The sequence below is a fragment of the Miscanthus floridulus genome, chromosome 16 (genome assembly GCF_019320115.1).
Source record: "Miscanthus floridulus cultivar M001 chromosome 16, ASM1932011v1, whole genome shotgun sequence".
Classification (NCBI taxonomy): Eukaryota; Viridiplantae; Streptophyta; class Magnoliopsida; order Poales; family Poaceae; genus Miscanthus; species Miscanthus floridulus.
Genome location: NC_089595.1, coordinates 92,736,393 through 92,757,142, shown reverse-complemented (window position 1 = coordinate 92,757,142; position 20,750 = coordinate 92,736,393). Strand labels below are relative to the sequence as shown.

The window sequence follows — 20,750 nt, the reverse complement described above, 5'->3', positions numbered from 1 at the left end:
CGACCGGGACGATGACAAGGACGATGGGTTCCCCGAGGTTCACAACGCCTTCATGATCTTTAGCGGGCCCTCGGCGTGCCTCACAGCATGCCAGCGGAAGAGGGAGCACCGAGAGGTCTTCTCAGTCAAGGTGGCCACTCCTCGATACCTCGACTGGTCTCGGGAAGCAATCACCTTTGATCGAGATGACCACCCCGACCATGTCCCGAATCCCGGGCAGTACCCGCTTGTTGTCGACCCAATCGTCGGCAACACCCGGCTCACCAAGGTATTGATGGACGGAGGCAGCGGCCTCAACATCCTCTACGCCAGCACCCTGGAGCTCCTAGAGATCGACCGTTCGCGGCTCTGGGGTGACGCCACGCCCTTCCATGGCATCGTGCTGGGGAAACGCACGCGACCCCTCGGGCGCATCGACCTTCCCGTCTGTTTCGGCACCCTGTCCAACTACCGCAAGGAGGTACTTACCTTCGAGGTGGTCGGATTCAGGGGAACCTACCACGCCATCCTGGGGCGGCCGTGCTACGCCAAGTTCATGGCGGTCCCCAACTACACCTACCTCAAGCTCAAGATGCCGGGTCCCAACGGCGTCATCACGATCGAGTCCACGTACGAGCATGCGTACGACTGCGACGTCGACTGCATCGAATACCCCGAGGCTCTCGTGGAAGCCAAGACCCTCATCGTCGACCTCGATTGGCTTGGCAGCCAGCTGCCCGAGCCCAAGCGTCGAGCTAGGACGTTCGAGCCCGCGGAGGCCATCAAACTCGTCCCAGTCGACCCCGCCTGCCTCGACGAACAGGCGCTGAGGATAAGCGCCACCCTCGACATCAAATAGGAGGCCATGCTCGTCGACTTTCTCCGTGCAAACGCCGACATGTTCGCATGGAGTCCCTCGGACATGCCGGGTATACCAAGGGAGGTCGCCGAGCACGCCATAGACATCCGGGCCAGCTCCAGACCGGTGAAGCAGCGCCTACGCCGATTCGATGAGGAAAAGCGCAGGACCATCGGCGAGGAGGTGCAGAAACTATTGGCGGCCGGGTTCATCAGGGAAGTATCCCATCCAGAGTGGTTAGCTAACCCTGTGTTGGTCAAAAAGAAAACTGGGAAATGGAGGATGTGTGTAGACTACACCGGTTTGAACAAAGCCTGTCCAAAAGTCCCCTTCCCATTACCTCGAATCGATCAAATCGTTGACTCCACTGCGGGATGCGAGACTTTGTCTTTCCTGGATGCATATTCTGGCTACCATCAGATCAAGATGAAAGAGTCCGACCAGCTCGCGACTTCTTTCATCACCCCATTCGGCATGTACTGCTACGTGACTATGCCTTTCGGCCTCAGAAACACAGGGGCCACTTACCAGTGGTGCATGACCCAGGTCTTTGGCGACCACATCGGGCGAACCGTCGAGGCCTATGTGGACGACATCATAGTCAAATCCAGAAAGGCCGAGGATCTCGTCGACGACTTGAAGATAGCCTTCAAATGCCTTAGAGAGAAGGGCATCAAGCTCAATCCCGAGAAGTGTGTGTTCGGGGTCCCCCGAGGCATGCTCTTGGGATTCATAGTCTCAGAACGTGGCATCGAAGCCAACCCAGAAAAGGTCTCGGCCGTAACTAGCATGGGACCAATCAGAGACCTCAAAGGAGTACAGAGGGTCATGGGATGCCTTGCGGCCCTAAGCTGCTTCATCTCGCGCCTCGACGAAAAAGGCTTGCCTCTGTACCGCCTCTTGAGAAAATCCGAACGCTTTTTCTTGGACCCCCGAGGCCGAAGAGGCCCTCGCCAAGCTTAAAGCGTTGCTCACCAATCCTCCTGTCTTGGTACCACCAGCGAAGGATGAGGCCCTCTTACTATACGTCGCCGCAACAACTCAAGTGGTCAGCGCGGCCGTAGTGGTAGAGAGGCAGGAAGAGGGGCATGCTCTACCCATCCAACGACCTGTCTACTTCATCAGCGAAGTGCTCTCTGAGACCAAAGCACGCTACCCCCACATCCAAAGGCTTATCTACGCCGTAGTCTTGGCTCGACGAAAATTGCGCCACTACTTCGAGTCCCACCCGGTAACGATAATATCATCTTTCCCCCTAGGAGAGAATCCATAACCGGGAGGCCTCGGGTAGGATAGCCAAATGGGCCATCGAACTTATGGGTGAAGCCTTGACCTTTGCGCCTCGGAAAGCAATCAAGTCTCAGGTCCTGGCCAATTTTGTGGCTGAGTGGACCGACACCCAACTGCCACCTGCTCAAATTCAGATGGATTGTTGGACCATGTACTTCAACGGGTCCCTGATGAAGACCGGGGCAGGCGCGGGTCTGCTCTTCATCTCGCCCCTCGGAGTACATATGCGCTACATGGTTAGGCTCCACTTCGCCGCCTCCAACAACGCAGCCGAGTATGAAGCCCTCGTCAATGGCTTACAGATTGCCATCGAGCTTGGAGTATGGCGTCTCGACATCCGGGGCGACTCACAGCTCATCGTCGATCAAGTCATGAAGGAGTCAAACTGCCTCGACCCCAAAATGGAGGCTTACTGCAAGATGGTACGTCGTCTAGAAGACAAGTTTGACGGTCTCGAACTAAACCACATTGCGCGGAAGTACAACGAGGCCATCGACGAACTGGCAAAGAAGGCCTCAGCACGGGCTCCGGTCCCCCCGAACGTCTTTGCCAGGGACCTCTACAAACCTTCCATTGACTACACCTTGGTAGTAGAGGAGGGCCCACCTATCGAACCCACGACGGGGCTCGACGCCCCCCTACCGCTGAGACTCTCTCAACCAAGCCCGAAGTCATGGAAGTCAGCACCGAGCCTCCCCAGACTGACCAAGACGCGGATTGGCGAATCCCGTTCCTTGATTGGCTTGATCGGGGGGAGCTTCCTATTGACAGGACCGAAGCCCGACGGCTTACGCGCCGAGCCAAGACTTATGTCCTCTGCAACGACGAATTGTACAGGCGAAGCCCCTCCGGTGTCCTCCAACGATGCATCACCACCGAGGCAGGCCGAGCCCTGCTTTGGGACCTGCACGTAGGGGCCTGCGGGCACCATGCGGCGCCTCGGACGCTCGTGGGGAACACTTTCCGTCAATGGTTCTATTGGTCGACGGCGGTCGCCGACGCCACCAAGCTAGTACGCTCCTGCGAAGGATGCCAGTACTATGCTCGGCAGACACATCTCCCAGCCCTGGCCCTTCAAACCATCCCCATCACATGGTCGTTCGCCGTGTGGGGGCTCGACATGGTCGGGCCTCTACAAAAGGCCCTCGGGGGCTACACCCATCTACTGGTATCAATCAATAAGTTCTCCAAATGGATCGAGGCTCGTCCAATCAATCGAATCAAATCCGAGCAGGCAGTGCTGTTCTTCACTGACATTATCCACAGGTTTGGGGTCCCTAACACTATCATCACCGACAACGGGACACAGTTCACCGGCAAAAAATTCTTGACGTTTTGCGACGACCACCACATCCGTGTGGCCTGGTCGGCCGTAGGACACCCAAGGACCAACGGCCAAGTAGAACGTGCCAACGGCATGATCCTACAAGGCCTCAAGCCAAGAATTTACAACCGGTTGAAGAAGTTTGGTAAGAAATGGCTCGCCAAACTCCCATCGGTCATCTGGAGCCTGAGGAACACTCCAAGCCGAGCCACGGGGTTCATGCCTTTCTTCCTAGTCTATGGGGCCAAGGCCATCCTCCCCACTGACTTGGAATATGGTTCCCCAAGGCTACAGGCCTATAACGAACGAAGCAACCGCACCACCCGAGAGGACGCCCTCGACCAACTGGAGGAAGCCCGAGATGTTGCGCTGCTACATTCGGCCAAGTACCAGCAAGCCCTACGGCGCTATCAGGCTCGGCGCATTAGAAGCAGAGACTTGAAGGTAGGCGACCTGGTGTTGAGGCTAACACAGAGCAACAAGGGCTGCCACAAGCTGACCCCACCATGGGAAGGGTCGTACATCGTCGCCCAAGTACTGAAGCCCGGGACCTACCAACTAGCCAACGAGAAGGGCGAAATCCTCACCAACGCTGGGAACATAGAACAGCTACGTCGCTTTTACCCTTAAAATTTCAAGCATTGTATATATTATTTCTCGGAATATAATTAAGAAGCGTTCTTTAGTTGTTCTAAATTTTCGAGAAACCCCCCCGAGCCCATCGTGAGCTCGGCAATACGATAACACTGTAAGGCAGACTTGGCTCTACCTCTGCAGAACCAAGCCTCCCTCGGGGGCTAGATAGGGGACTCCCCCTGAGTCCCACGCACCATTTTTCAAGCACCATTCTTTAGTCGTTTTTTGAAAAATTCCTACGCCAAGTCTCTAGCACGCTCTGACGAATTGGTTGTAAAAAGCCCACGGACCAAAGTTTGTTTCCTAAGCAAGAGGCCGGTAGAGTAGTGAGACGGCCTACGCCTCCGGGCTACGGCACTCCCTCACCACCTCTCGCCCAAGGGACGGCTTAAGCTCCAAGGAGGTTTTTTGCAAAAGAAATCTGATCAAAAGCAACAGAGTGTAGAGGCTTGGAAACACGAGAAAAACAACTAAGAAACACAAATACTTCAAAAAGAAAGGCCTCGATGGCCACAAGCGTTACGATACAAAGATAATTCCTACTCTATTTTACATGGCCCCTTGAGCCCAGGTCAAGGCTCAGGGCCTCCAGCATCGGCAGACGGTAGGGGAGGGACCACCTCCTCTTCGAACAGCGTTGCCAACGCCGTGCCAGGGCCTTCTGCCGCCTCCATCAGCTTCGTGACCGCCGTGTCGGCCTCCTCGTCATCATCAGGCAGGACATAGCCATCACTGATGGCCAGGAGGTCGATGCCAATATAGTGAGAGGAGATGATGGCCAACGCGCGCTTGACACCCGTGTGCAGCGCTCCTCGGAGCCGCTCACGCATCTGGCTGCTCAGCGCAATCAAATGGCTCCCAAGGGAGCTGCCTGACTGAACCCCTTTGACTTCCAAGGCCTCGCAGGCAGAAAGGGTGGCACTTTTTAGTGCCTCGTGCTCCCCGATCTCGGTCTCGAGCACCGTTTGCACCGCGCTGGAAGCCTCGGCCGCCCGGGTGACCTCCGCCTCCAACTCTGCGCCCAACGAAACGGAGTGAGATTGAGTGTGAAGAAAAAGCGAGCCAAGAAAGGGACGGAAGCCCACGAAACTCACCCCTGGCCTTTTGCTCCCATCGACGGGCCTCGACCCGAGAGGCCTCGGCCTTCTCTCCCCAGTGTTGGGCCTCGGCCATGGAGGCCTCGGCCTTTTCCTTCAGGCGCTGGGCCTCGATCCGAGAGTCCTCGATAGCCCTGGAGACCTCTCTCCCCAGCTGTACATCACATCAGGGAGTTAGGAGGCGAACACAAGAAAAACGAAGAAAATGAGGGGGACAGTACTCACCCTCGGCCTTTCCCCTCTAGACCACAGCCTTGGTCTGGGAGGCCTCAATCGCCGTAAGGGCCTCGTCCAAGGCGCCTTTCATCAGCTGGTGCGCACTCTGCTCCGCCCCCAGCTACCCAGCAAGGGCCTTGCTCGAGGCTGTCGCTTCTTCAGCCCAGGACTTGAAGGCATCCCGATCACTAGTGACGCGGGTAAGCTCCTCCTCCAACTCCTTGACCCGTGCCGCCAGACGGGCGGCCTGCTCCTGGGCCGTGACCACCTTGACCTTCGCGTCGGCACAACGAAGTCGAAGGTCCTCCACCTCCGCGCTCTGCGCCGCTATAAGCTCGTTGGCACCCGCAAGCAGGCCCTTTTGCCGCTAGAGCTGGTCCTAGACGTCCCTCTCCCGCCGGAGAAAGACCGACTTCCCAAGGGACCGGGTCTCGAGCTACTGGGGAAGCAGAACAGGGGTCATTGATTGCAACAAAACTCAGAAAAAGACAACATCGCACAAGAAAAGAAAACGCGAACCTGGGCGACTTCGGACAGTTCGTCAGCTACCACGGACAGCGCCGTCCGTAGTGACCGCTCCGCGAGCTGGCGGTATTGCTCGAAGGTGTCCCAGCGCCCGCCCTTGGCTGCGTCCTCGAGGGTGAACAGAGGCTCCCCCTCAGGGTCATCCTGGCTCTGCTACAGTACACACGGGTGATCCTAACCATGAGGCTCGGGTCACACCCGCATGAGGGCCGAGCTTCCCTCGCCCAAGGTCAGAGCCGGTTGTTCCACGGTGCCGGTCTCCTTGGCATCGACCACCTCCCACGCCCGGGAAGTATCGTCGGAGGAGATTGGATAGACCTCCGCCTCCCGGGTGCTCTCTCGTAACAACGGCGAGCCCTGAACCAAGGGCGCCACCAAGGCCTCCGCCGCCTTCATCTCCGCCTCCTGGGCAGACGGCCTCGCCGCCATCATGTCAGCCTCGGTGATCTCGGGGGCTCCGGCCTCCGCAATCATGGCCACGATGGTCTCGGGGGCTCCGGCCTCCGCCATCGTGGCCTCGGTGGTCGTAGAAACACCAACCCCCGCCGCTGCGGCCTCGGCGGTCTTGGGCACCCCAGCCTCCGTCACCTCAGCCTCAGAGACCCCGAGGGCCTCGACCTCGGTGGCCTCGACAACTGAGGGTGCCTCGGCCCCATCCAACTCACGAGCCTCGCCCTCGCGGAGCGGAAGCGCTCCCTCCCCCGTTTGAGTCGGGGTCGCCTCGGTAGCCCCTCCTTGGGTGGCCGGCTCCTTCGGGTCGGCCCTCACCGACACCACGCCGCATTGTATGGCGGCTTGCGCCTCCGCCACCCAGTGGGCGGAGGAGCCGGGGCTCACCTTGAGCGCCTTGAGGGGCGCCAAGGGAAGCTCGTCCGCAGGTCGCTTCCGACTAGGGAAAAATCAACTACAGGGTCAGCACGAGACCAAAGAGCGAACAGAAAGCGCTACGGCTCTACCCAAAAAATGCGCTTACCACGAGCGAGGCTGCAGCCGCTTCAGCACTGCAACCCTCGTCTGCAAGGGCAGTGGCGGCGGCAGGGGCGCGGCCTCAACATCCGCCGGCGCCGGCCGGTCCCCGATGGGCCTCGGCGCTCCCTCGATCCTCTGCGGGGGCGGTAGCGTTGCACCCGCCGCCACTTGCTCCACCACTGCCGCCGAGCCCACCGGGCTGACGGCGCATTTGCCCAATGCCCGCTCCTCTGGCGTGTTGGCCCCGGCCCCAAGGTGGGCAACCGCCGACCCCGGGGCAGCTCCTCCTCCTCCTGGGGGCGCCGAGCTGCTTGCCAATGCCCTAGGCACCGTCTCCCCTACGTCAGGGAGATGGTCCAGGGGACCCCACCCCAGCTCGCCCTCGTCATCCTCGTCTGAGGCATCCATCGATAACGACGACGACGGGGACTCCTCCAACAGGAGGCCATCCTTCCTTTGCTGCCGGCGACGCTCATCTAGTTTCTCGTGCGCGAGAATCTGCTTCGTACGCTTCACCGCCTTGGTGTTCTTCTTCTTCTTCTATGCCTCGGCGTGCGCCCGGTTGATCGCCCGCTGCCTCGCGTCCTCGGGAACGGGCGGTGGAGAGGAGCGCACGTCCCTCATCCCCTGCAGGAACGGCGAACGCGCATAAGGGAACAAGAAGTAAGAAGAAACAGAGGAGGCTCGGGGGCTACAGCGGCGCATGACTTACCAGCGGGAGGAACCCCCGCGACGGTCGCATCGCGATGGGGGTCAGGTTGCCACCCCTCAGCTTCGCCTCTACCGTCTCCCCCACCCGACGAAGAATTTCCTCGTCGGAAAGGGCGGAGGAGAACATCCGGATGCCCTCAATAGGCTCACCCGGCCGCATCTCGAACAGCCGCCGCCGCTGAGCCATCAGTGGCAGCACCCTCCAGCGGTGGAAGGCAGCCACGACCACAGCCACGGTAAGGCCGCGGCCCCATAGCCTCTCCAGCCCCTCCAGAAGCGGCTGCAGCTTGGGCTGGTCGTCCCTCGGGATGCCGTACTTCCACCTCTCCGGGTAGCTCCCCACAATCTGCCCAGTGTAGGGGGGAAGTCCTCCGTCGTCATTGCGAAGGTAGAACCAGCTCGTGTACCATCGGCGGTTGGATGACGCAAGCTAGGCCGAGATGTAGAGGTGCTGGCGGTCCTGGCGCACTTGGAGAGTGCAGCCGCCGGCCCTCGTCGCTTTCCTCGTGCCCGATGTGCTCGTCGGCTTAGTGGTGTGCCCCACCCGGAAGAGATGGAGCCACAACTCCCAATGGGGAGCAATCCCCAAGTACCCCTCGCAGACGGCAACGAAGATGGCCACCTGTGCGATGGAGTTGGGGTTGAAGTTGTGGAGCTCCACGCCATAGTTGTGCAGGAGCGCCCACATGAATCGATCCGCCGGGACGCCGAGGCCGCGCTCGTGAAAGGAGATGAAGCTCACGACGTAACCGTCGTGGGGCCTCAGCTCTGGCTCGCCCGACATAGCGATCCACTCCAGCCTATTGGGGTCCATCACCGGACGAAGGAGTCCGCCGTCGACAAGCGACTGAAGCATCTCCTCGGTGACGTCCGACGGATCCCAGGGGTCCACCTCGATGACAACGATGTCACCGGCCATGGATGCGGCGGAGGGATCGAATGCGGCGGTGAGTTTTTCTCTCTCTCTCACTCTCTCACTCTATCTCGCTTTCTCCCTAGCTCACTCTTCTCCCTTCTTCTTCCCAGCACCCGCTGCTCTAGCGACGGCTCGAGGGAGGCAGAGCTAACGCAAGCAAGGTAAGGTGAGGAGGGGCAAGACTCTGAGTATTTACGCAGGGTGAAGGCGAAACGGTCGGGCGATGAAATCGGGGAAGTTTCCCCTCGATCCGGTACGGTTAACCATGATCCGATTTTACCGCCCACGCGCCCACTTCTTTCTCATTAATTGCGGGAACAGTTATGTCCCATCCACCACGTCGCGCTCGGTCACTACGGCAGCAGGCATCGTTTCGCCTCCCTAGGAAACCGCCTCAAAAGGCGCGCCACCCGTTGCCGAGCTGATGGGGAAGATATTCCCCCCGCCGTATTCCTTTCAGATGAAGGACTCGGGCTCTGAGCCTATTACGGTCCAGGGGTTCGAAGGTTGGGCCCCTAGGGGTTTCGACAGCCACCCCAGGACAACAGAGTCAGGGACGACCGTGGGCGAGCCTATATGGGGTCGAGGCCCGAGCGAACAGTCGCTCGGGGCATCCCAAGTCGTGTCCGAGACCGGCAGGGAGGTCTCCGAATGGGATCCCACCGTAGGGAGGCACCGAGCCACCAAGGCCCAGCGAACGGCCTCGGCACCCACTAGAGAAACCCTCTAGTACTCTTGGAGTGTGTCTCTGGACTGCTAGCCGTCCCCTAGCGAATGGGGCACAGGCCTCCACTTGGACTCACCCGATAACAGCTCACCGGAAGTGCCAACGCTCGTGCCCACCGTGGGTAGCCTGGCACAGTCCACCCCTCCTTCCGAGCGAAAAGGAAGCGTGAGGGTTGTACAAAAAAGCCAGGGGAACCCCCGACAGACCTCTTGCCCCGTGCAGAGGCTAGGGGGCTCTTCCTGCAATCTTGCCGAGACCTAGCGACCCCGGTTTGCACTCGAGGGGGCTCGGCAAAACAACCCCTCCTGCCGAGCGAAAAGGAAGCGCGAGGGTCATACAAAAAGCCAGGGGAGCTCCTGACGGCCCTCTTGCTCCGTGCGGAGGCTAGGGAGCCCTTCCTGCAACCTCGCCAAGACCCCGCGACCAAGGCTCATGCCCAAAGGGGCCTCGACAAACAAACCCTCACGCGCGAGGGGCGTATAAAAAGCCAGGGGAGCTCCCGACGGCCCTCTCGCTCCATGCAGAGGCTAGGGGGCTCTTCCTGCAACCTTGCTGAGACCCAGCAGCTTCGGCCTGCACCCGAATGGGCTCGGCAAACAAACCCTCTGTCCAAGCAAAAAGGATATGTGAGGGTCGAATAAAAAAGCCAGGGGACCCCTGACTGCCCTCTTGCTCTAAGCAGAGGCTCGGGGGCTCCTCCTGCACCCAAGACAAAGACAAATGATCTAAGTCCGTGCTAGAAGTTTCATTACAAATACGATAAAGGGGACCGAGCCCGTTACGGTCCAGGGGTTTGAAGGCTAGGCCCCCTGAGGTTTCGACAGCCACCCCAGGGCAACAGAGTCAGGGATGACTTTGGGGCGAGCCTACGAATGGATGAGGCCCGAGCAAATAGTTGCTCGGGGCGTCCCAAGTCGTGTTCGAGACTGGCAGGGAGGTCTCCGAATGGGATCCCACCGTAGGGAGGCACCGAGCCACCGAGGCCCAGCGAACGACCTTGGCACCCACTAGAGAAACCCTCGGTACTCTTGGAGTGCGTCTCTGGACCGCTAGCCGTCCCCTAGCGAACGGGGCACGGGCCTCCACTCGGACTTACCCGATAACAGCTCACCGGAAGTGCCAACGCTCGTGCCCACTGAGGGTAGCCTGGCACATTCCACCCCTCCTTCCGAGCGAAAAGGAAGCGTGAGGGTCATACAAAAAGCCAGGGGAACCCCTGATGGACCTCTTGCTCCATGCGGAGGCTAGGGGGCTCTTCCTGCAACCTCGCCGAGACCCCCACGACCCGAACTCACACTTGTGGGCTCGGCAAATATGATAAAAACTCCTCACTCAAACACGAAAACGAAAAAAGCCCCTGGAGGAGTAACTCCACTCCTCCAGGGCCTCGGGGCTACACCCGGCGGGTGCGCTCGCGCGCACCCACCGAAACCTTAAGAAACAAAACATAATCCCTACGGGAGCGGCTACAAACCAAGCCTCGACAAACCCTCAGAGAGAGTGCATGCACTCCCCCTGAGGCTCGGGGGCTACTGTCGGGTACCATAGAACAGGTTACCCCGAGCGTACACCAAAAGGATCACTTAAATCCCATCAAAAAACAAAGCTAGAGGGTAAGTCATGGGCTCATCACCGGCCACGTCCGAGCCCACCAGGCTCTCCACCTCGCCTCGAGCCTCGTACAGGAGGTCTCGGCGTCCTGACGTAATCTCCGCCTCACGCGAGGCCTCTCACGGGAGGCCTTAGCAAGGAGCCCAATCTCCGTCTCACCCGAGGCCCCGTGCATACAACCTTGAATGAGAAAGCTATTCTCCATATCGCTCGAGGCTGGCTTGTTGATAGCCCATCGCCCTCGCCTCGACCGGTCCTACCGATAGCATGTCACGTCCCATTAATATGTCAACCACTCCCGCAATCTCAGCCGGACGGCGGCTCGACACCGCGGAGTGGCTGACGGGACACAAGGTCACATCAGCGCCATACCGGCTGAGACAGAGCACGGCAGGGATTACCGGCAACTGTATTCTAATGCTGTGCCCACGATCGGCGCCTGCACTACACTGTGCCCCGCGATCCCCACCTCGAAAACAACACGACATGGGCAGCCTAGCCTAGGTCATCATCGCCTCTGAACCAGCACACCAGATCAACCGCTCCCTCCGGGCCTCGGCACTCTGCACCAGGGTCTCAGCTATCTCGGGATTCACGTCTGCCGAGACCCCCCATCGCGATTCGGCCTCGGCACCGACCGAGCCTCGGCCTCGCGCACAGTCAATCCACAGCGACCCGCACGCTGACCGCTACACCCGCTCCGAGGCAGCCCAGGAGCTCCCATGACGCATAGGATCGGATGTGATCAGCACATCGCCCTAGCGCTCCAAGGACGGACCACTCTGACGACCACACCGCCACAGGAACGGGCTACAGGGCTCAGACATGCCACCTCTGTTCACACGACACCGTATAGTTAGCACATGTACTGTACTTGTCCTCCCTTCAGACTATAAAAGGAGAGGACTTGGGCCATTTTGGGGGGGGGGGGGAGACAGACACACACAAAAAAACAACACCCTGTAACACACATTCTCACCCGCTGTCTGAGAACAACGTCTCAAGCAGCCCCCATCACTCCGTGTCGAGACCTAGGATCAGCTCCCTCTCTCACCCAGCTTGTACCCCCTACTACAAGCACCTCGGTGCAAGGAATACAAGATCAATCTCTCAGACTGGATGTAGGGCATCGATCGCCTGAACCAGTATAAGCCTTGTGTCTCTTTGCATCACCATTCGGGATCGGGAACACATAGTACAAATTTACTAGTTGGTTGAGGACCCCTCGGTACGAAACACCGGCACTTGTAATCGCTATCATTCGCCTCCCTCCGACCTTTACAATTTAAGCGGCTGTGCAAGGCCAAGTGATTTGTCGGCGTCTCCTGCATTAGAGGATTGAGGAACACCCAAAAATTGATGGAATGGTGCCAACACCAAAAACTAATATAATAATATGCTGCTAAGATTATGGAATGTTTGCTCTGTGAATTGGGAAAAGAATTCGTATCTAACAAAGATAGTAAAAATACTATTTAATCGAAATGAAATCGTAATCAGCATTGCGAAGAATGGCTGGAAACTCGGAATCACTAAATTAAAGGCAACTGAGAGAGAAGCTATTTGTCGGTGTTTCGGACCGGGGGGTCCTCAACCAACTAGTAAATTTGTACTGCGTGTTCCCAATCCCAGATGGTGATGCAAAGAGACACAAGGTTTATACTGGTTCAGGCAATCGGTGCCCTACGTCCAGTCTGAGAGATCGATCTGGTATTCCTTGCACCTGAAGTGCTTGTAGTAGGGGGTTACAAGCTGGGTGAGAGAGGGAGCTAGTCCCAGGTCTCGGCGTGGAGCGGTGCGGGCTGCTTGAGACGTTGCTCTCAGGCCGCGGGGAGAGTGTGCGTGAATTGAGTGAGTACGTTTGCGCGTGAGGGCCGGCGTGGTCTCGATCCTATAGAAACGGCCCTGGCTGCTTCCTTTTATAGCCGCAAGGAGGGAGCCTAGGAGTACATGAGAGAGCTACATGTGGAGCCTTAGCGAGGAAGGAAGATCTAGTACTGTGGCCTATTCCTTGTAGCAGCACAGTGTCGGGAATGGCAATTGGTACTTGATCACTGGTGCATCATGCCAGGCCATGCCCGAGGCTATTGAAGTCGTAGGAGTCCTCGTTGACGTTTAGTCAGCATGGCCTTCGCTGTAGGTGACATGCCGTGCCTTGTGAATTTTTGACTTGGTGGCAGCGCCGAGGCCTGGCAGGGTGTTTGTGGCTGACCACGCCGAGGCCTGATTTGCCGAGGCCCGGAGAGGTGACCTGAGTATGATGCGGGGGCCTCGGTGGTCAGCGTCATACCCTGGTTTAGGTGGAAAAGTGCAGGGCGTGTGTCCGCAGGGCATGGTAACCCCTGCACCGTCAGTAAGGGATGGTAAAAAGGAGATTTGACCAGTTGTCCCATCGCTCCTGTTGCTGTACCCTGCCGGTCGTGGCTGACGTAGCGGGTGCAGTCAGGCGCATTAAATGGATGGGACAGCCTGCCAGAGGGACCGCCGAGGCGAGAGGGCCTCAGCGAGAGGGCCTCGGCGGGGCGAATCGAAGAATCGGTAACCCGGCCGAGGCCTTGGCGAGAGGGCCTCGGCGGGGCGAATCAGGGGAATCGGCCGAGGCCTCGGCGAGAGGGCCTCGGCGGGGCGAATCAGAGAATCGGCCGAGGCCTCGTGGTTGTCCTTCGGCTTTGATATTTGTAAGGTCTAAGCAATCTTTTCGGTTCTTGCTTAGTGTACCCCTTTTTATGGTATCCGATAGTAGCCCCCGAGCCTCGGGGGGAGTGCGAGCACTCTCCCTGAGGGTTTGTCGAGACTTGGCTTGCAGCTGCTCCCGTCAGGATTGTGTTTTGTTTTTTGAGGTTCCGGTGGGTGCGCGCGAGCGCACCCGTCGGGTGTAGCCCCCGAGGCCCTGGAGGAGTGGATTTACTCCTCCAGGGGCTTTTTTCCTATTGAGTGAGGAGTTTATTGCGTTTGCTAGGCCCCTGAGTGCGAGTTCGGGTCGCTGGGCTTCGGCAAGGTTGCAGGAAGAGCCCCCGAGCCTCTGCACGAAGCGAGAGGGCGATCAGGAGTTCCCCTGGCTTTTTGTGCGACCCTCGGACCTCCCTGCCGGTCTCGGACACGATTTACGTCATGGCAGAGGACGATGAGAAGGCCGAGGAGGAGGTGATGAAGCTTGGTGGAGGCGGCTGAGGCCCCTGGCACGTCGCTGGCCTGGCTGTTCGAAGAGGAGGTGGCTCCTCCTACGCCGTCCGTCGACGCTGGCGACCCCATATTCTGACCTGGGCCAAAGGGGTCATGTAATAGATTAGGACATACATCATTGTACCATAACGTTTGTGGCCGTCGAGGCCTTTTAGTACTTGTGTATATATGCTTTTTAATCATTTTCTATTATGTTTCCCAGCCCTTGCCCTCTGCCCCGTTTCTGAACATATCACTTGCAAAAAACTTCCTCGGAGCCCAAGCTGCCCCTCTGGCGAAAGGTGGTGAGGGAGTTGCCGTAGCCCAGAGGCGTAGGCAGTCTCGCGGCTCGGCCGGCCTTTTGGCCTCGAGGCATACTTTCGGTCCTTAGGTTTTTTACAATTGATTTGTCAGAGTACGTGAGAGAGTTTGGCGTAGGAAATTTTCGAAAAGACGACTAAAAAACGGTGTCCCCCTGTCTCGTTTTTAGACAAGTCCTTTGCAAAAACTTCCTTGGAGCCTAAGCTGCCCCTCGGGCGAAAGGTGGTGAGGGAGTTGCCGTAGCCCAGAGGCGTAGGCTGTCTCGCGGCTCGGCCGGCCTTTTGGCCTCGAGGCAAACTTTTGGTCCTTAGGTTTTTGCAAGCGATTTGTCAGAGTTCGTGACAGAGTTTGGGATTTGGGGGGGAGGTTCCCCCCTAGCCCCCGAGGGAGGCTCGGTTCTGCAGAGGCAGAGTCGAGTCTCCCCCCTAGCGTTATCGTAACGCCGAACCCGTACCGATGGGCTCGGGGGGTTCCTCGAAAATTTAGAACAATTAAAGAACGCTTCTTTATTGTATTTCGAGGAAAATTGTATGACGCTTGGGAATTTAAGGGTAGAAGCGACGTATCTGTTCTATGTTCCAAGTGTTGGTGAGGATTTCGCCCTTCTCGTAGGCTAGCTTGTAGGTCCCGAGCTTTAGTACTTGGGCGGGCCACCAACTTCCAAGTCATCGACGAGGTCACTGGCCTTCCTAGACTTGTCCTCGATGTTGTCCACGCCGGCCTCGACTGGTTCGCCCGATGTGCTCGCCAAAGACCTGGGTGGTGCACCGCTGGTACGTGGCCCCTGCGTTTCTGAGACCGAATGGCATAGTCACATAGCAGTACATGTCGAATGGGGTGATGAAAGAACTCGGCTCCTCAGGAGGTGGTAGGGGCAGAGCTTGATGATGGGGCGTCGCTGCGTGCCACCTTGCTGCTTTCCCTTGCCCAGGCTTAAGCTATACAGGTCCCTAGCCAGGGACTCTATGCCAACAGCCGGGCATGGGATATCAGGTGGAGCGCGGATCATCGCCCTGAACTTGCACGGTGTCGGGGTGGTCCCGCCCACATTGCGCCTGGCGAGCGCGACGAGAGCGGCGGCCCGGGCGCCGCCCGTGCCTGGGCTGTGGGTGCGTGATGTCGCCGTCGGCTAGCGGGGCTCGGGGTGTGAGGAGTACCATGTCGTACTCATGGCCTAGAGACATGAACTCTAGGCTCCCAAACCAGATCACCGTGCCGAGACGCAGTGGTCGTACAGGGTCTGCCATCCGGGACTTGTTGGGATGACGAAGCTAACACGCAGAGGCCCCTACCTAGCGCGCCAACTGTCGGTGTTTAGACCGGGGGGTCCTCAACCAACTAGTAAATTTATACTGCGTGTTCCCAATCCCGGATGGTGATGCAAAGAGACACAAGGTTTATACTGGTTCAGGCAATCGGTGCCCTACGTCCCGTCTGAGAGATCGATCTTGTATTCCTTGCACCGAAGTGCTTGCAGTAGGGGGTTACAAGCTGGGTGAGAGAGGGAGCTAGTCCCAGGTCTCGGCGTGGAGCGGTGCGGGCTGCTTGAGACGTTGCTCTCAGGTAGCGGGGGAGCGTGCGTGAATTGAGTGAGTGCAGTTTGCGCTGTGCGGGCCGGCGTGGTCTCCATCTATAGAAATGGCCCTGGCTACTTCCTTTTATAGCTGCAAGGAGGGAGCTAGGAGTACATGAGAGAGCTACATGTGGAGCCTTAGCGAGGAAGGAAGATCTAGTACTGTGGCCTATTCCTGTAGCAGCACAGTGTCGGGAATGGCAATTGGTACTTGATCACTAGTGCGTCATGCCGGCCATTGCCCGAGGCTGTTGAAGTCGTAGGAGTCCTCGTTGACGTTTAGTCAGCATGGCCTCCGCTGTAGGTGACATGCCGTGCCTTGTGAATTTTTGACTTGGTGGCGCGCCGAGGCCTGGCAGGTGTTTGTGGCTGACCGCGCCGAGGCCTGATTTGCCGAGGCCCGGGAAGTGACCTGAGTATGATGCGGGGGCCTCGGTGGTCAGCGTCATACCCGGTTTAGGTGGAAAAGTGCAGGGCGTGTGGCCACAGGGCATGGTAACCCCTGCACCGTCAGTAAGGGATGGAAAAAAGGAGATTTGACCGTTGTCCCATCGCTTCTGTTGCTGTACCCTGCTGGTCGTGGCTGACGTAGCGGGTGCAGTCAGGCGCATTAAATGGATGGGACAGCCTGCCAGAGGGACTGCCGAGGCGAGAGGGCCTCGGCGAGAGGGCCTCGGCGGGGCGAATCGGAGAATCGGTAACCCGGCCGAGGCCTCGGCGAGAGGGCCTCGGCGGGGCGAATCGGGGAATCGGCCGAGGCCTCGGCGAGAGGGCCTCGGCGGGGCGAATCGGAGAATCGGCCGAGGCCTCGTGGTTGTCCTTCGGCTTTGATATCTGTAAGGTCTAAGCAATCTTTTCGGTTCTTGCTTAGGGTATCCCTTTTTATGGTATCTGACACTATTGATTCACGATGGGATACGTGGCGCAGGTCAAGGTCGTGGCGGCAGAAGCCTACAAACATGGGTAGGTAGTATTAGCATAGCAACCAGTATTAGCAAGCATACTCCTTTTGGACATTTCATCGAGCACTGCAATGGCACAAAACAGCAAGGGCTGAGGAGACAGCAGTTGGGGACCATGGAGTGATGGAGAGGAAGGAGAACGCAGGGAAGAGACGATGGCAGGGCAGGCACAGGCGAAGACGAAGACGAACCCACGAAATCGACGGCCACTGAAGTGGTGGTAGCGACCAGCGCACAGTGCCACCTGCACCGTTGCGCCGCCAGGTTTGTGCTTGCCCTTGCGAAGCTTCGCGCACGCCGTGGAGGTCCGGCGGCGCAGCCTGCCACGCCGCGACGCGCCGGGCCGGGGGAGGAGAGGAAGGACGGGCGTTAGTGCAGTGACGCTGGCCGACCTGGAGCGGACATGCCGCTGACCGGAGGCAGCGCGGGCATGCAGGAGGCGAGGGCGCAAGGGAGAGAGCCAGGGAGAAGCGGAGGGGGTGGGCGTGTGTGGCGCCGTCGCCGTCGTGCAGCTCGCTGGCCAGGCGGGGGGTGCAGCGGCAATGGCTGGATGGCCGGGCGAGGTCGCCGTGTCTCGCGCCGCCATTTAGCCGGCGCTTGCACCGCTGCCCCACGCTCCATTCTCCGCCCGTGCCCCACTCGATTTGCCCGCTCCAAGTGCTGCCGGCGTTGCCTGCTCAACCCGTGCCTCAGTGCCTGCGGGGGAGAAGGGAGAAGGTGCAGGAGACGATGGAGCAGCGGGACGAGGGAGACGCGCCGGCACCGTGCTCAACCTGTGCCTTAGTGCCTGCGGGGGAGAAGGGAGGAGGGGCAGGGGACGATGGAGCAGCGGGAGGAGGGAGACGCGCCGGCGCCGGGGACGGGACGGGTTGTCCGCCGAGCGGGTTCGCGAACAATCGCGACCTTCCGGGTTCGTGACTTAATGGGTTGGAGACCCGCGACGAGCCCGATCCAATGGTCCATATCGTGTTTCCGCCGGATCCAACGGTTTGCCAGTTAACAGGTGACGTGGCCCTGGCTGGTGCCCGCGGTTTGGGTGCAGGATTCATATTAAGAGATGCTCCCTGTCTCATCAGCGCCGATAAGCCCATACAATTACAAAGGTCGGATACAGGTCGAGGAGACTGATCGAGAAGATAATTTGGTGGTCATGAGTAAGGTCCCCCGGGAGGCGGGAGGCCGGGACCATGTTTTCATTCTGAATTAAATCTGCCAGCCTAATTTAGCAGCCTGTTCGTTTGGCTGGTTCGTATCGTTGCTGGTTCGTGAAGAAGTACCGTTGACTGGTTTGTGTGAGAGAAAAATATTGTTCCAGCTGAAAATTTATAATTATTTACGGCAAGCCACAGCCAAACGAACAGGGTGTAGATTGTTCCAAGCATCTCTAGCGGTTCTGTCCTGAATTGATCAGGATTGGATCCAATCCAGTGCAAGGGGACAGGAATGTAGCGATTGGATCTCACGGTCACAGTACCCGCCAGCCGCCAGGCACCACACACCAGCGCAATGCAAAAGATACAAAAGGATCACCGCACTGAATTTAATATGCCAGGTGTCATCAAGAATTAAGCAAGAACGTTCGGCGCCAGAAGAGTTCTACGACGAGTCTGGCAACTTCTTCTCACGGCCATCTCCTCTACAGATCTTGCTATTCCAGGTCACTCAAGGACCAACTTGAAGGACCGTGTGGTCACACGCTTAATGTGTTGTATTACCTGTGTAATTAGTGTACAAAATAAGAACTGTGCATAAGAATGTGACGAATAGGGATGGCAACTTATCTGCTAACCATGATGCAAATTTCCGGATAATTAATTATATGCAAGATAAATGAATACTAGTTCTTGGGACATTTGAAGAGCTGACGGGAAAACTCCTGAAAGATCATTTCTATTTGGATTAAGTGCAGCAATATTGCAATCTGTTGAGAATAAGTGAATCTGTTTAGGTTACGGTTGTTTGATCTTTTGTTTAGGTTGATACAAGTGTATCTGTTTTCTGATATTCAGTATTGTTATTACCAGTAAACATGAGGTTGGCCATCTAAGATATTTTCCACTGCTAGTGTAACCAAAAGCAATGTTATATTATACTGCATGTAGATTATCGATGTCTTAGTTGTCTGCTATCTCAGAGAAAACAGTGATGTTGCATCCACTGAACTTCACCGTTATAGTTCATTTCCCTTGGGAAGCTTCGTTCGCACCATAGATGTCTTTACCTGCACTGATTCAGTTCTGAACACATGCTCAAATATTATTGATGGGCATGGCTTGAGTTCCTAGATCCCCTCTCTGCCATGTTTACAGACTAACTGGGTTGTGCCACTAAATTTGTGTTTCCTAAATATCCCAATGGGTTGGTGAGTATATAAGAATGACTTTGACCTCCTTGCGCATACAACAGCCCTATTGAGAGGACAAGAGCCGCAGAACTCTGAAAGAAATGTCTTTTTTGTAATTATGGGTCCATACTCCATAGCCTTTATCTTTTCAATCATGCAGTAGTTTCGTTTTTGTACTGTTTATTTTGACATGCCTAGGAAATAACTGTCAAAAGAATTTATCACTGGCCAGGTTTCTGTTGCAGAGGATAAGAGAGGAGGAAGTAGGGGAAATAGAACTGAAAGACCTTGATTTCACGGAGCTGATAGAACTTTGACTGCGGTCCATCAATTTTAATTTTATTTATGCCGAATATCATATGGAATATTTTAAACATTCCCTATTTATGCCATATTTCCCTGTACTACACTCATTCAAATTACGAGTCTCTCTATAGTCTATATAACTCAACGTTGTCTGAGATATGATGGATAAATGAGTTCATAGATACTACGGGCTTGTTCGCTGGTCTGGACGGTTCAGCCAGTCGGCTGGTCTCCTCACGCGTTACTGTTTATCAAACCAGCCGAACAATATTTTTCTCTCACAACAAACCAGCCGGAACAGTATTTTTCAGCCAAATTTCAGACCAGTGAACGGGGCCTACTAGTGTTATCATTAAAACTTTGCTCAGTTGTTGTCTGATGACTCTCCAAATGCCGGCTGTAATCAAAAGCATGCAAAGTCAATGCCGACTGTATTTCTTTTTTTTCTCGAATACGTAAAAGATTTAGGTATCATTGTAATTAAGAAGAGTTTAACCGTACAAACAACACGCTTCTGAAGAGTGCGCTAGGTGGTCTCACGGCTAATACTGGACCAACCTAGCAAACTGTTACAAACTATGATATTACATAAACGATATATAACCGAACTAAGAGCTCCGCTGCAACCTAAGGAGCTAGGCATCGCCGCTGCTGGTTGCACGACCCTCCTCCACCATCCGAGAAGGGCGCTCTTCTACCCGCTCTACTGTTGGTAGCTGGGAACAGCTCGTCCAAAGCTGCCACGTGGCTTGGCGTCAAGTTTCCTGCGAATATGGCTTCGTATGTTCCCTTAGATGCAGACGACACTGGAGCTGTCGGCGGCACAATGCCCATCCTCTGCATGAGGAGTACCTCGCCCCGCTTGGAGGTCGGTATGTGCGCCAATGGCTGCGCGGCAATCCGTCTGCTCCTGATTGGCAGGGACCTTTTGGTTGCCGCCTTCTGCCGTGGCGGAGTGGCGATTAAGGGCGACCTTCGCTTGAGCTGCACCTCCTCGGTAAACCGTGCGAGACGCCGAGCGGCCTCGCGCGGCGTGGGCGTCGCGTTGCTGGGGTCGGTCGTGACTTAGCTATCCGACTGGCCGTCCTTCGTCGGCGTAGAAGGGTCGGGTGTGGCTTGGCCGACCTAATGGCCATCCTGCGTCGGTGTAGAAGTACCCGCCATATGCTTGGATGGCTCGAACCCAGGTGGCCAGACCTCACCATCCTCCCCACGCGCCACA

The 20,750-nt window shown here is 57.1% G+C and overlaps 1 protein-coding gene across 1 annotated transcript; it reads right to left on the bottom strand.

The window, feature by feature from the left end:
- Positions 1-4,424: 4,424 nt before the first annotated feature.
- Positions 4,425-7,303, bottom strand: LOC136511026 (uncharacterized). Its single transcript, XM_066505272.1, has 6 exons — positions 6,900-7,303; positions 6,290-6,815; positions 5,921-6,079; positions 5,183-5,339; positions 4,965-5,103; positions 4,425-4,509 (listed from the first exon to the last, which is right to left on the bottom strand). Exons 1-6 carry the CDS (start codon positions 7,301-7,303, stop codon positions 4,425-4,427), a joined length of 1,470 nt encoding a protein of 489 aa, XP_066361369.1.
- Positions 7,304-20,750: the final 13,447 nt, after the last annotated feature.